Genomic DNA, 13,597 nt, shown 5'->3' with positions numbered 1-13,597 from the left:
ATACGCCAAAGTTCCTGCCCCAAATACAGGGGAAGGGGCAGAATTGAACAGTTTAGACATAAAAAGTGCTTTACATGTATTTATTTTGACATTTAATCTTGTTAATCTATTGCTATATAGCCCTGTTTTCTAATGAGGGATTTTGAGTTCAGAGAGGTGAAACTGAAATTTTATACAGACTGCCCTTCTGAAAGATAGGAATAAGTAGTCAGATAAAATGATGGTTGCTAGGTGAGTGGTGTAACAAAGTGCTAGTAAGACAGTTCAGAAAGAAAAAGAATCTCATCTTATGTAGAGATCAGTAGAAAGTTTGTGAGGGGAATTCAGTTTGACTTTGAATGGAAAGAAGAGACTTGGGTTTAGGAATCCGTTTTTACCATCGGAACACCCTTATCTAAGAGAGACCTCAAATATACATGTTGGGTTTGGGAAAGTTGCCCAGTCTTGTCTTTAAGATTTGGGTTAGAATTCTAGGGTTCCCAATTCTCCTTTTAAAACCCCAGACTTGACCATAGAGTTTATAGAGGTGATAGAGGAGTGTTGCCTATACCTTATATAGGATCGGGATTTGCACTTGTTTTATTGATATCATCCTATTTTCTTCCTTCCCTACTTCTCATTATTGTGGTGGGTGGGAATTTGAGATGGGATGTCTTCAGGATGATGTGGAAGTAGTCTGTCCCTTCAACTTCAAGTTTGTACCAAGTGGCTGCTGAATGACTGGAAATCATTGACTTGGCCTGGAGACTCAAGACTTTGATAAAATGCTCATTCTTTTAGACAGGGTCCTATAGTTTGGGAAATAACTCCTAAAAGTGTAAGAGGGAGGGGAATGACTGGGCATGGGGAGATTTTTCCAAGCCTATGAGGTAGCTGGAGAAAAAACAGTAAAAGTGAGAAGAAATATGACATTTTGTTTAAATCTTGGCCAGAGAGCCTGTTAAATGTTTGGGTCAGGAAAAAAAACTAGGTTTGTGGCCTAAAATAAACATTCAGTAGACCTGATAGACTCTCTCTGCCCCATCCTCCTTGGAAGGAGGAATTTGGAATTCATGTTTATTTAAAATAGTTGCTCCTTCATCTTGAAGTGTTTTTTATAAAAAGCTTAATTCTGAGTAGCCAGCCTGAGTAAAACAATTTTGCCAGCTGTCGGTTACTTGAACATCCCCCAAATAAAGGTAAATGAAATAAGACTACTTGTCGACCACAGTGGCCTCTCCTAAAGTTTTGTAACCATTTTTCCTAAAGGAATGGAGACAGTTCCATTTATCTAGAAGGGATTATTACTGTGTCAGTCTGTGTGTATGTACACATACATGTTTTGTGCAGGTGCTTCCCTCTCCTCAAACGTTTTATTAGAGTTGATGGCTTTGTCCCTAATTGTTCAGTATAATAGTTTGCAGATTCACTAAGAGAGCTTGTGTAGTAATGCTTGCTTTATTTTTTTTCTCTTCCACTCTTGTTTTATTTTTTACTTTTTTTTTCTTTGTGATGTGACATTTTCAGCTGATGTATTGAAAGCAAATCCTTCTAATTTGGGAGCCCAGATCACAAGAGTGAGTTTTTCTACTAGTGTCTTTAGCTGTATATCTTTTTCTGTGTGTGTCTTTCCACCCTTTCCCTCTCCCAGTTCAAAAATACTCAAAACACATTTCATAAATATTAGATAAGAAAATTCCTCTGTCTGTTCAGCATCATACCTTTCCACAAAGCAATGTCCACTTTATATTGGGTCAAATTCCTTTTCTCAATGCTGTTGTAAAAAGCATAGGATAATGTATGTGTTTTGGTTTGGTTTGTTTGCTTTTATATTATCTAGTATGTTGAAACTAATTTTAGTTCTGTCTTCATTGCAGATAGATGTGTCTGGATTCTTGTCATCAGTGTGTCATAACACTGTTGTTATTTTTTGGTTGTTGTTTTTGTTTTAAGGATAATTATGTATAGTATCTTCTGAGAATAAAAGACCCATTCTTTCATCAGGATTTTAAGTAATAAATTCTTTGGCTTATCTATTCTCCCATCTCATTCCCTGGTTGTTCCTCTTGGGGCCATGAAGGAATGAAAAGCCACACCTATTACTTTCTAATTTCAGCAGACTGACCAGATGAAAGTGGTCAGACTGGTGAGCTCTGAACATGCAAGCATTGGAAGACGGTTTGATTAATTCACAGGAAAACTGTTCACGATGAAAAGAATAGCACCTTTTTATGGTGAAAGCAAAGTAGGCTTTCTATTTGTTAGTCTGATTCAGATAACCTTCCCATGTAAGCTGTACATTGCTTTTTAAGATCTTACACCTGGGTAATTTTCTGTACTGGCTTAACCCCTTTCTGTTCTCTTTGGCTTGTGTTATTACAATTTAACTCATATTCTATTTGTCTAGTTTTGCATCCTGAAAGAGCAGGTGATTAAATAGTCCATTTTCTTTTCTCCTAGTGTTCTAAAATTTGTCTGTTGCTTCTGAAATTACTTAATTTTGGCCAATAAAGCAAATGGTACGCTGTCCTAATTAGGAATCCAGATACTCCAGGTGCTCTACCCAGAGTAATCAGCCATTGTGTTTTCAATTACCATAAGAGAGTACAACACTGTATATTCTACACTATGCTAAAACCATTGATTATGGATAAAAATTCTGAAGGCCTTGCTTTCAGGATCCCCAAGTTATTCTAAATTACCCACTCCCTGTTCCTTTCTTTTGTTAACCTCAGAGATTGAAAGATCTCAAGCAGAGAGAGTTTGCTCGGAATGTCTCCTCAAGATCCCGCAAGGATGAGAAGAAACAGGAGAAAGCCCTACGGCGGCTTCACGAGTTGGCAGAGCAAAGAAAACAAGCTGAATGGTGAGGACATTGTCTTTCTGGGGGCTTACAAATAATTAATAATTTTTAAGGTTTAAGAATTTAATAATCCTTTTTTTTTAATTAAGGTTATCATTGACATATAATCGTTAAATTTTAAATAGATCCTTCTTTCAAGCTAAAAGAATTTCTATACTTGGAGTATAACATACTGATTGAGAATATGCACTCCTGGAACTTCCCTGATGGTCCAGTGGTTAAGAATCTGCCTTGCAATGCAGGGGATGTGGGTTTGATCCCTGATAGGGGAACTAAGATCCCACATGGATCAGAGCAGTTGACCTTGCATGCTGCAACTAAGACCCAACACAGCCAAATTAAAAAAAAAGAAAAAAAGAATATATGCTCCTGAGGCCATAACCTATGATCTGTGTGACCTTAATTATCTACGTTCTATGCCTCAGTTTCTTTATCTGTAAGATGGAAATGATAATAATAACTTAATTCTTACAGTTCTTGTGAGAAGTCATTAAGTTGTTACATCAAAGTGCTTACAAAAGAATTCCTAGCACATAGAAGATCCTCAGTAAATCAGTAAATTATGCAAATCAGTAAATTATTCCCATTCTCCATCTTTCCTTGCCTCTCTGCTTGAGGGATCTCAGTTCCCAACCAGGGAATGAACCCCGGCCACGGCAGTGAAAGCGCCAAGTCCTAAACACACCAGGGAATTCCCCTCCCGTGTTATTCTTATGTAGAAAATCACATACCTTACAGTATTCTCTGGAGCAGATTTAAGTGTTTTAACTGTCTTTCCAAGTACTGTAGAGTTAGTACTAAGCAATAAAGTCTAGAAAATTCTATTTATTTCTCTACAGATTCCTGCCTTCTTGAGTATTGTTTTTAATGTTCCTTCATGGTTCTTGATGATAAGTATGGGACTGGTATTAAGCCTTAGGTGGAATTAGCCCCCCTTAGCCCCACCTAGGGCCGCATTCCCAAGCAGCTAGTCTTTGGTGGACCTAGTCTTTAAGCATCTGAGAATTCATGAGGTATGTGCCTCAATCTGAAGGATTTAGGTCCCTCTGTTTGTTTTTAATGGCTGGCCAGGAACAAGAGGAGCTGGTTACAGTGGAAAGAAAAACTATGTGACTTTTAAAAGTTTACAGTGAAGTTGAGGCCAGAGATCGTGACCTTTCTAGATTTTGGGGTACTTGTTTACTTATTGACTTCTCTTGTGTTTTGGAAAAGGGAGGAAGGAGGAGAACACATACAGTGTAAGTTTTGAAACAGAACTAACCCATGACCTCTAATACTGAGTTACAGTGCCTATAAACTGATTCTGATTCCTTCTTTAGCAGTTCTTTATATAATAAATGCATTCCTCTTGGACTTGTTGTAAAGGTATTTCCTTAAAAAAAAAATACCAGACCACTTTTTAGTTCCAGACATATTTTAATACATGTTTTTCTTCATTGGTGAGTTTTAGTTCTTTTTTTTTTTATTTATTCAGTCGCACTGTGCAGCATTACTACTGTGTTAGAAATAAACAGTTAAAAGATGACCAAGTAAATTCTTGGGAAGATAGAAGAAGGTTTTGATCCACCATCAGGTATATTTCATCATCCTAGGAGTAATGCATGACCCCATAGTATATTGGAGTTGCATGACAAAGACTAAGCAAAAGGTCACAATAAATTCTTTTTTATTTCAGTTTGAAGGTTTCTTTGCCATGGGGTGGATTTTGTGACACAGTGACACAGATTGCTAACCCAATCTGGTGGGTTCCATCTTCCAATAAAAAGAGTTCAGATAGCAAAGGGGTTACCATATTATCTGAATATATTTGGTCCCTGAGTTTAGGACAACTAGTAGTTAGGGTTTAGATTAAGAGGATTTCATCCAAATAATTGTCTTCAGGTCTTGAGTTTGGCTTAAGAGATACCTGTATGACCCACACTGTAAAAATTTCAGACGTGACAGGAGTTTAAAACACTGGCTCTGAGGCTCCTTAGTGTTTCTGTTTTCAAAGCTGAGAAAGTACTTGGTAGAATCATGATTGTTGTATGGAGTGCCCAGAAGGTGTCATAAAACCAAAGCAAATGCTTGGACATGGTGCCATGATAGACACAGACTCTTCATTTCTGTAACAGACATGCTAACCTAACCACAGACCATTAGAGTGTAGCACAGTGGAGGTTTCTGTATTCAACTCAGGGAATAGGCATATTTTAAAAAATTAAAATTTGAAAGCAGAGAAGAAATTGAGGGTTGTGTTTTTGTTTTGTTTTGTTTTTTTTAGCTGTACAAAGTACAGTTGATCCTTGAACAATGTGGAGGTGAGGGGTGCTGATGACCCCAGTCCCCACACAAACTCATACACCTAAATAATCAGATATTGTGTATAACTTTATAGTCAGTCTTCTATATTTGAAGTTCCACATCCAATTTGATGTTTGATTGCAGCTGATTCAGTCAGCTGCAAATTGTGTGACATGTATATACTAAAAAAAAATCCGTATAAGTGGGCCCTTGTATTTCAAACCTGCAAACAAATATCATTCAAGGGTGAACTGTGCAACCTTTGGGAATAAATTTTCACCCATATGTTTGGTAGCATACTGATAGGTAGGATGGTACAGTAAAAATTGAGAGCAGATACAAGACAGGTGGGCTATGCCAGATGGTAATGATAGTGTATCCAAATTATGAGGTAAACCTCAGTATTTAGACAGCTTAGGAAGAAACAGCAGTAACTGGCTATCCCTATGAATGTAGCTTGGTAGATTAGCAGTACGAGATTTTGCCTTACCTTACTGAGCAAGTTCTTTTCGTTACCATAGGGCTGAGGAAGGACCACCATTCAGTATTCAGTGTCTTTAAGATCTGCCTGTGATGAATGGTCGAACATAAGAGATAACGTGTTTTAGAAGTATGAGGGACTTCCCTGGTGGTCCAACGGTTAAGACTCTGCGCCTCCACTGCAGGGAGCGTGGGTTTGATCCCTCCTCAGGGAACTAAGATCCTGCATGATTCATGGCACGGCCAAAAAAATAACATAGTGTGAAATGTACCCCTAAACCTGTTTTTTTGTTTGTTTCTCATTTTTCTAAACCATTGTGTAGTGCACCTGGAAGTGGTCCCATGTTCAGACCGACCACAGTGGCTATAGATGAAGAAGGTGGAGATGATGAGAAAGAAGAATCAGCAACAAACAGTGGCACAAGTACCACTGCCACTTGTGGCCTGGGCTCTGAATTCTCCATAGATAAAGGAGGCCCATTCACTGCAGTACAAATCACTAATACCACTGGACTGGCACAAGCTCCTGGGCCAGCCTCTCAAGGCATCAGCTTTGGCATTAAGAATAATCTCGGGACCCCACTGCAAAAATTGGGAGTGTCGTTTTCCTTTGCCAAGAAGGCTCCTGTCAAACTCGAATCAATAGCATCAGTTTTCAAGGACCACGCAGAGGAAGGGACCTCTGATGATGGAACAAAAGCTGACGAAAAGGGTACAGACCAAGGACTTCAGAAGGTGGGAGATTCTGATGGTAGCAGTAATCTTGATGGTAAAAAAGAGGATGAAGACCCTCAGGATGGAGGGTCCCTTGCCTCAACATTATCTAAGTTAAAAAGAATGAAGCGAGAAGAAGGAGCTGGGGCTACAGAGCCAGAGTATTACCACTACATCCCCCCAGCACACTGCAAAGTAAAACCTAATTTTCCTTTTCTGCTCTTTATGAGAGCCAGTGAACAAATGGAAGGTGATAATAGTACACACCCAAAGAATGCCCTAGACAGCAAAAAAAGTAGTTCTCCCAAGCCTAAAGCCTGCATCAAGGTGACAGCAAGCCAAGGACCAGAAAAGACAGTTAGTGAAGTCTCCGAACAGCAGATGGAAACCAGTGTGGCTGAGCCCTCAGAGCCTGGAAGCAAAGCTGAGACAAAGAAGCCCTCAGGAGGGGATGTAAGTGAGCATAGTTTAGAGAGTCAGAGTCAGAAGGATTCAGAGATCCAAATGTGTGAGTCTGACCCTCCTAAAGAAACTTCTCAGGCTACTCCAGCAGGGAGAGAAAGCCGGGAGGGACCCAAACATCCAACCGGTCCTTTCTTTCCCGTTTTAAGCAAAGATGAAAGCACTGCCCTCCAGTGGCCATCAGAACTGTTAATTTTCACGAAGGCAGAACCCTCCATTTCGTACAGTTGTAACCCTTTGTATTTTGACTTCAAGCTTTCAAGGAACAAAGATGCCAGAGCAAAAGGGACAGAAAAGCCAAAGGACATAGGAGGCTCCTCAAAGGACCATCTCCAAGGCCTTGATCCTAGTGAGCTACATAAAAGCCAAGAGGAGGAAGAGAGTGTTCAACATTCTTCAGGAGGCAGAATTGATGCACCTGCTTCAGGGGCTGCCTGTAGCGGCCTAAATAAGCAGGAGCCTGGGGGTAGCCATGGATCAGAGACAGAAGACACAGGGAGAAGCCTTCCTAGCAAGAAAGAACGATCTGGGAAGTCCCACCGACACAAAAAGAAAAAGAAGCACAAAAAATCCAGCAAACATAAACGGAAACACAGGGCTGACCCAGAAGAGAAAAGCTCTAAGGCAGAATCTGGGGAGAAGTCTAAGAAGCGCAAGAAGCGAAAACGAAAAAAGAATAAATCATCAGCCCCAGCAGATTCTGAACGGGGGCCCAAACCAGAACCTCCTGGTAGTGGTAGCCCTGCACCACCGAGAAGACGGCGGCGAGCCCAGGATGATTCGCAGCGGAGATCCCTTCCAGCTGAAGAAGGGAGCAGTGGCAAGAAGGATGAAGGCGGAGGCAGTGGGAGCGCCCAAGATCATGGTGGGAGGAAACACAGGGGTGAACCTCCTGCGTCATCCTGCCAGCGAAGAGCTGGCACCAAACGGAGCAGCCGATCCAGCCATCGAAGTCAACCCAGTAGTGGAGATGAGGACAGTGATGATGCGTCATCACGCCGGCTGCACCAGAAGTCTCCATCCCAGTACAGTGAGGAGGAGGAGGAGGAGGAAGAGGAAGAGTCGGGCAGTGAGCATTCCCGAAGCCGCTCACGGTCTGGCCGGCACCATTCCTCTCGTCATTCCTCTCGGCGCTCTTACTCCAGTAGCTCAGATGCTTCTTCAGACCAGAGCTGCTATAGTAGACAACACAGTTACTCTGATGACAGCTACAGTGACTATAGTGACCGGTCACGAAGGCACTCCAAGCGCTCCCACGACTCTGATGACTCAGACTATGCCAGCTCCAAGCACCGGTCCAAGCGGCACAAATATTCATCTTCTGATGATGACTATAGCCTCAGTGGCAGCCAGTCCCGAAGCCGATCTCGGAGTCATACCAGAGAGCGCTCAAGATCCAGGGGCCGTAGCCGCAGCAGCAGCTGTAGTCGCAGCCGGAGCAAAAGGAGAAGCCGCAGCACCACAGCCCACAGCTGGCAACGAAGTCGGAGCTATAGCCGGGACCGCAGCCGCAGCACCCGGAGCCCTTCACAGAGATCAGGCTCCAGGAAGGGATCGTGGGGGCACGAGAGCCCTGAAGAGAGGCGTTCTGGTCGTCGAGACTTCATTCGCTCTAAAATTTACCGCTCCCAGTCTCCCCACTACTTCCGATCAGGCCGGGGAGAAGGTCCTGGGGAGAAGAAGAAAGAAGACAGCAGAGGAGATGATGGTAAGGGAATAGGCCCACCCTCCCAGAACAGCACTGTTGGCCCAGGAAGAGGGTCAGAAGGTGACTGCAGCCCTGAAGACAAGAACTCTGTCACCGCCAAGCTGCTATTGGAAAAGATTCAGTCAAGGAAAGTGGAGAGGAAACCCAGCGTGAGTGAGGAGGTGCTGGCCACCCCTAATAAAGCCAGTCTCAAGCTCAAGGACCCCCCACAAGGTTATTTTGGACCCAAGCTCCCCCCTTCTCTTGGCAGCAAGCCTGTCCTTCCTCTGATAGGGAAGCTCCCAGCTACCCGAAAGCCCAACGCCAAGAAATGTGAAGAGTCTGGCTTAGAAAGGGGAGAAGAGCAAGAACAGTCAGAGACAGAGGAAGGGCCTCCAGGGAATAGTGATGCCCCATTTGGACATCAGTTCCCCTCAGAGGAAACAGCTGGCCCCTTATCAGACCCACCCCCAGAAGAGCCAAAGTCTGAAGAAGCTACTGCTGATCACCCTGTGGCTCCGCTAGGCACCCCAGTGCACTCTGACTGCTATCCTGGGGACCCATCCATCTCCCATAACTACCTCCCTGACCCCAGCGACGGGGACACCCTTGAGTCCCTGGATAGCGGCAGTCAGCCAGGCCCTGTGGAGTCCAGCTTGCTGCCTATAGCATCAGACCTCGAGCCCTTCCCCAGTTATGCACCGCCCAGTGGGGAACCCAGTATTGAGTCAGCTGATGGAGCCGAGGATGCATCCCTTGCCCCCCTGGAGAGCCAGCCCATCACCTTCACTCCCGAGGAGATGGAAAAGTACAGCAAGCTCCAGCAGGCCGCACAGCAGCACATCCAGCAGCAGCTTCTGGCCAAGCAGGTGAAGGCCTTCCCCGCTTCGGCCGCCCTGGCCCCAGCCACTCCAGCCTTGCAGCCTATCCACATTCAGCAGCCGGCCACGGCCTCTGCCACCTCCATCACAACTGTGCAGCACGCCATCCTACAGCATCATGCCGCAGCTGCTGCCGCCGCAATTGGCATTCACCCCCACCCTCACCCCCAGCCACTAGCCCAAGTGCATCATATCCCCCAGCCCCACCTGACCCCCATCTCCTTGTCCCACCTCACTCACTCCATCATCCCTGGTCATCCCGCCACCTTTCTGGCTAGCCACCCCATCCACATCATTCCCGCCTCGGCCATCCATCCCGGGCCCTTCACCTTCCACCCTGTTCCACATGCTGCCCTCTACCCTACCCTGCTGGCTCCCCGGCCTGCTGCAGCAGCTGCCACTGCCCTCCACCTTCACCCACTACTTCACCCCATCTTCTCAGGTCAGGACCTGCAGCACCCCCCCAGCCATGGCACATGAGTTAGGGGATAGGAGCCCAGATAGGGCCAGGGAAGGTGACCCATGCATCTTCCTTTGGGGTGTCGAGCCATTAATACCAGCAAGTAGAAGCTGGAATGGGCAGTGTCTGACAGCCAAAGAATTGAGTTTTGGCTTGCAGGGGTGGTTTTAGATTTGAGGTTTGCTTTGGGTTTACTATCAGGGATTTTTTTTTTTCCCTTTTTCCTTTTCTGTTTGTCCCTCCCTCTCCTGTTTCTAGGCTAGGGAACACCAGTAAGTGCTACCCACCCCTTTTCAGCAACATCCCCAAACTGTCGAGTTTAGATACTCTCCTCCTCCCTCTACTTTTTATCCTCTGCACTTCTGTGTATAAATTTTAAAACATTTTCCTCCTCTCTGGCTGGCGGGTTGTCCATCTGGTCCTGCCTTCTCAGTGTCTTTGACCTTGGTGACCTTATTTATCCCGAGTGAGGTAGAAAGGGAGTCTGACCTGGAACCAGATGCCACTCAGGCTGTCATCTGATCCATTTCCCACACAAACAGAACCACACATTGGGCACTGTTGTCCTTGTGTCCCTCATCCCAGAAGAGACATCTGCATATCCCAGAAAAGAAGATCGTATCATGAATAGAAGCTGCGGAACAGAGAGGAGCTCATGTGTCCGAAGGGTGTATTTTCTTCTGTCATGTTGATGTTTCCTTCTTAATTTATAGGATTTTTTAATGTAAAAAATTGCACTGAACTCTATAAACGTAAATGCTGCTTTTTGTAGCTCATATAAAAAAGGTTCCATATTTGTAGTATACTGCAATAATATTTTTTACATCCAGCTCTTTAAGTGATCCTTGTTCTGGTGGCTTTGTGTAAATATGTTTGCCCTAGTTGAATTAAGAAACTTTAAAGGTTATCAAATGAAAACAGAACAAAAAAATAAAGTATTTGTTTTCTGCTAGATGCAAAAATGACTAAGCATGTATATTTTATCAAGTTCATGTATTTTTTGAAGTTATGAACCATAAAAATGTTAAAAAGAGGAACATTGCTTAACATTTTTTTTTGCTGAGACATAATTTGCAGTAAGTGGTGCCGCCAGTACTGGGAGTTTTGAACTAACGGGCTGCAGTCAGCTAGGGGTGTTGAGGAATAGTTTTGACAGTCTCACTTATGTGGTTTGCAGTTTCATACAGAGAAACTGGTGGGCCCCACAGAGGAGGAGAGAGAGATTCAAGAGCTTTATTCTCTGGAAGCAGTGAGATTCAAAGTGATTGTCCTGGGGGATTCCTGAGTTTCCAGGGTGCCTGTCCCAGGCAGTCCATTTGCCTTCCTAGTACTTAGCCCCCTCTGACAAAAATTTTTAATGTGCCTTTTGGGTTGGCTGGAAGCTGTGAAGTAGAAGTAGACTGGAGGGTGGTAGAGTTGGGAAGGTCTTCCTCCTCTTATTGAGAGGTGAGCACAGTTTTAGATTCTGCAGATTTTTTTGCTACATAGTTTCCATGCCTCTACCCAGCTTAGTTTAGGCAGTAAAGATTCCTTTTTTCTTTTCTCCCATGACACTTAGCAGAGGAAGTACGACCTGAATTCCTCTTCCTCCTCTTACCTTTCACCTGGCTCTCAGTCCTAATTAATACAGTGACCCAAAGGTGTTCATCTTGTAGATCTTATCTTCTTTGATGTAGTTAGAACTTCCCTGTTGGGCATTTCCCTACCTACTCCTGTGGCTAGAATTGGTTGGGTGGTCACCTGACAAGAAAAACCCTGCGGACATGGGCCAGGGCTCTGAGTTCTGCCTTTCTTCAATTTCCAAGACAGAAAGGCCTTGAGTTCACATCAAGCAAGTGCTGGGCAAGCGGAGACTCTGTTGAGCCTTCTACCTGTTCAGTGCTCCTCCTCTGATTCAGAAGCATCACTTTTTTGATAAATAGCACTGGAAAATGAAATCATCTGTTTGAAGTGAAGGGACTCATTTTTCTTTGCTTTCAGCCCATGTAAATATTTAAATAATACAGTATTAACATTTTTGTGCTGCTTCCCATTAGCTTGTAGATTGAGCCATACTCTGGCTGCCTCTCTACCTTCCTGGGGGCAGTTTCCTTTAATTTCCACAATAGTGATTTTAAAACTAAAAGGAAAAACAAAATAATCTATCCTTACTTACAAGCATAACAGATTGTATTTAACTTTATCACATATGATAGAGATATATACGCTGTAAAATTAGGGAAAGGAACTTTCTAATAAACCAATGATTTGTGGAAACTTTAGAGTCTGTCGTGATTGTTGCCCCATCCACTCAGTGGGGAAGGGATGGAGTTTTGGGTCACAAATAACATCTTGTATGAAGTGGTCAAAGGATAGATTCTTATGAACCAGCTGTTTATGATGTTTAGATTGTGCTTCTCAAAACTCACCCTGTGCAAGTAGAAGTGAAAGGTTATGTTGTGGGCAGAAGTGATGGTTAAGTTTCTGTCGGTCTTAGGTAGATGTCTTGGAATGTATATCTCCTTTCCACCAACTCTCCCAGATTTTTTTTTTTTTTCTTTTTGGCTGCATTGGATGGCATGCAGGATCTTTGTTCCCTGACCAGGGATTGAACCTGTGCCCCCTACAGTGGAAGCACGGAATCTTAATCACGACTACCAGGGAAATTCCAATTTGGGGGCTTTTGAGTGGACTTCAGGGCAATGAGATGAGTCACCTGCCTGACCTTACCCGCCAGAGTCCTGAGTCCTCCAGTACCAGTCCTGAGATATTCTCAACCCTTTACTATGAGTACAGTGCTAAAGAGCTACCTGGTAAAAGGAAGGATGTGCTAATTGTTACTGAGATAAAATTCTCTATCTACTCTTCTGTATGCAAAAGGCAGGGGAAATTGTGCATCAAATGCTTACCATAGTGCTGTAGGGATGAATTAGTTTTCCTCTCTCCTTCAGCCTTTCAAGAGGGAACGGTACAATGTCTGTTTCTATTTTCCTACTCTTACACAGTTATATTCTCCCCTTGACAAAAGAGAAGCTATTCAACTTGAACTTTGGGTTGGATGCTCAGATCTGCCTATTTCTCTAAAATAGCAAAATCCCCACCCCCAAGTAAAGGGTGTTAGAAAATGAAAAGTGGAAATTCTCTGGCGGTCTGGTGGTTAGGACTCTGCATTTCACCACCATGGCTTGGGTTCAGTCCCTAGTCAGGGAACTAAGATCCCCCAAGTCTTGTGGCACAGCCAAAAAAAAATGGTGTTCTGAGCAAGCAAGGTGTCAGCAAAGAGGCAGACTGACCTGTAGAGATCTCTGTGAAGGTCTGAGCGGCTGCCTGCCTCAGCCACCTGGGCCGCAACATGGAAGTTCTTCCTCTTCTACACCCCCGGTGACTAATTCAGGCCTTGTCAACCCTTTCCATTCTTGTTTGCCAGGGGTACCATCACCTCATTATCACGTGTCTGAATTATTGCAGCCTTTTCCTGGCTGGCCTCCCTGACTCTCGAATCCACTGGATTTTCAGATTTGTGGTTCATTTAGTACTCACTGCTTCCCAGTAAAATAGTAAACTCTTGAGAGTACAGGGACCAATTCTTAAACTTCAATTTTTTTTTTTTTCTTAATCCCTTAGACTAGTGTTTTATATAGGGAGTTGAACAGTTTCAGTAACATTTTGATTGTGTGTTCAAGAAAGATAAAAGTAAAGCAAAATATAGTTAATAACAGGATTATGCATCAGGATTTAGCAAGGAAACATCAAAGATGAAGATTTTTCTCTGTATCCTCCACACTGCCTAGTTCACTGCCAGACCCATG

At 43.7% G+C, this 13,597-nt stretch overlaps 1 protein-coding gene across 6 annotated transcripts in view; it reads left to right on the top strand.

The window, feature by feature from the left end:
- Positions 1-12,065, top strand: part of GPATCH8 (G-patch domain containing 8) — a 93,294-nt gene extending 81,229 nt beyond the window's left edge. For all 6 annotated transcript variants that reach the window (XM_069541620.1, XM_069541617.1, XM_069541623.1 and 3 more), the window contains 2 exons: positions 2,715-2,845; positions 5,929-12,065. In XM_069541620.1, the coding sequence (XP_069397721.1) occupies positions 2,715-2,845; positions 5,929-9,829 (4,032 nt within the window). In that variant the 3' untranslated portion in view covers positions 9,830-12,065. The remainder of the gene's footprint in view (positions 1-2,714; positions 2,846-5,928) is intronic.
- Positions 12,066-13,597: the final 1,532 nt, after the last annotated feature.

This window comes from Ovis canadensis, chromosome 11 (genome assembly GCF_042477335.2).
Source record: "Ovis canadensis isolate MfBH-ARS-UI-01 breed Bighorn chromosome 11, ARS-UI_OviCan_v2, whole genome shotgun sequence".
Taxonomy (NCBI): Eukaryota; Metazoa; Chordata; class Mammalia; order Artiodactyla; family Bovidae; genus Ovis; species Ovis canadensis.
The sequence above is the reverse complement of the archived record's forward strand: the minus strand, read 5'-3'. Positions and strand labels throughout refer to the sequence as shown.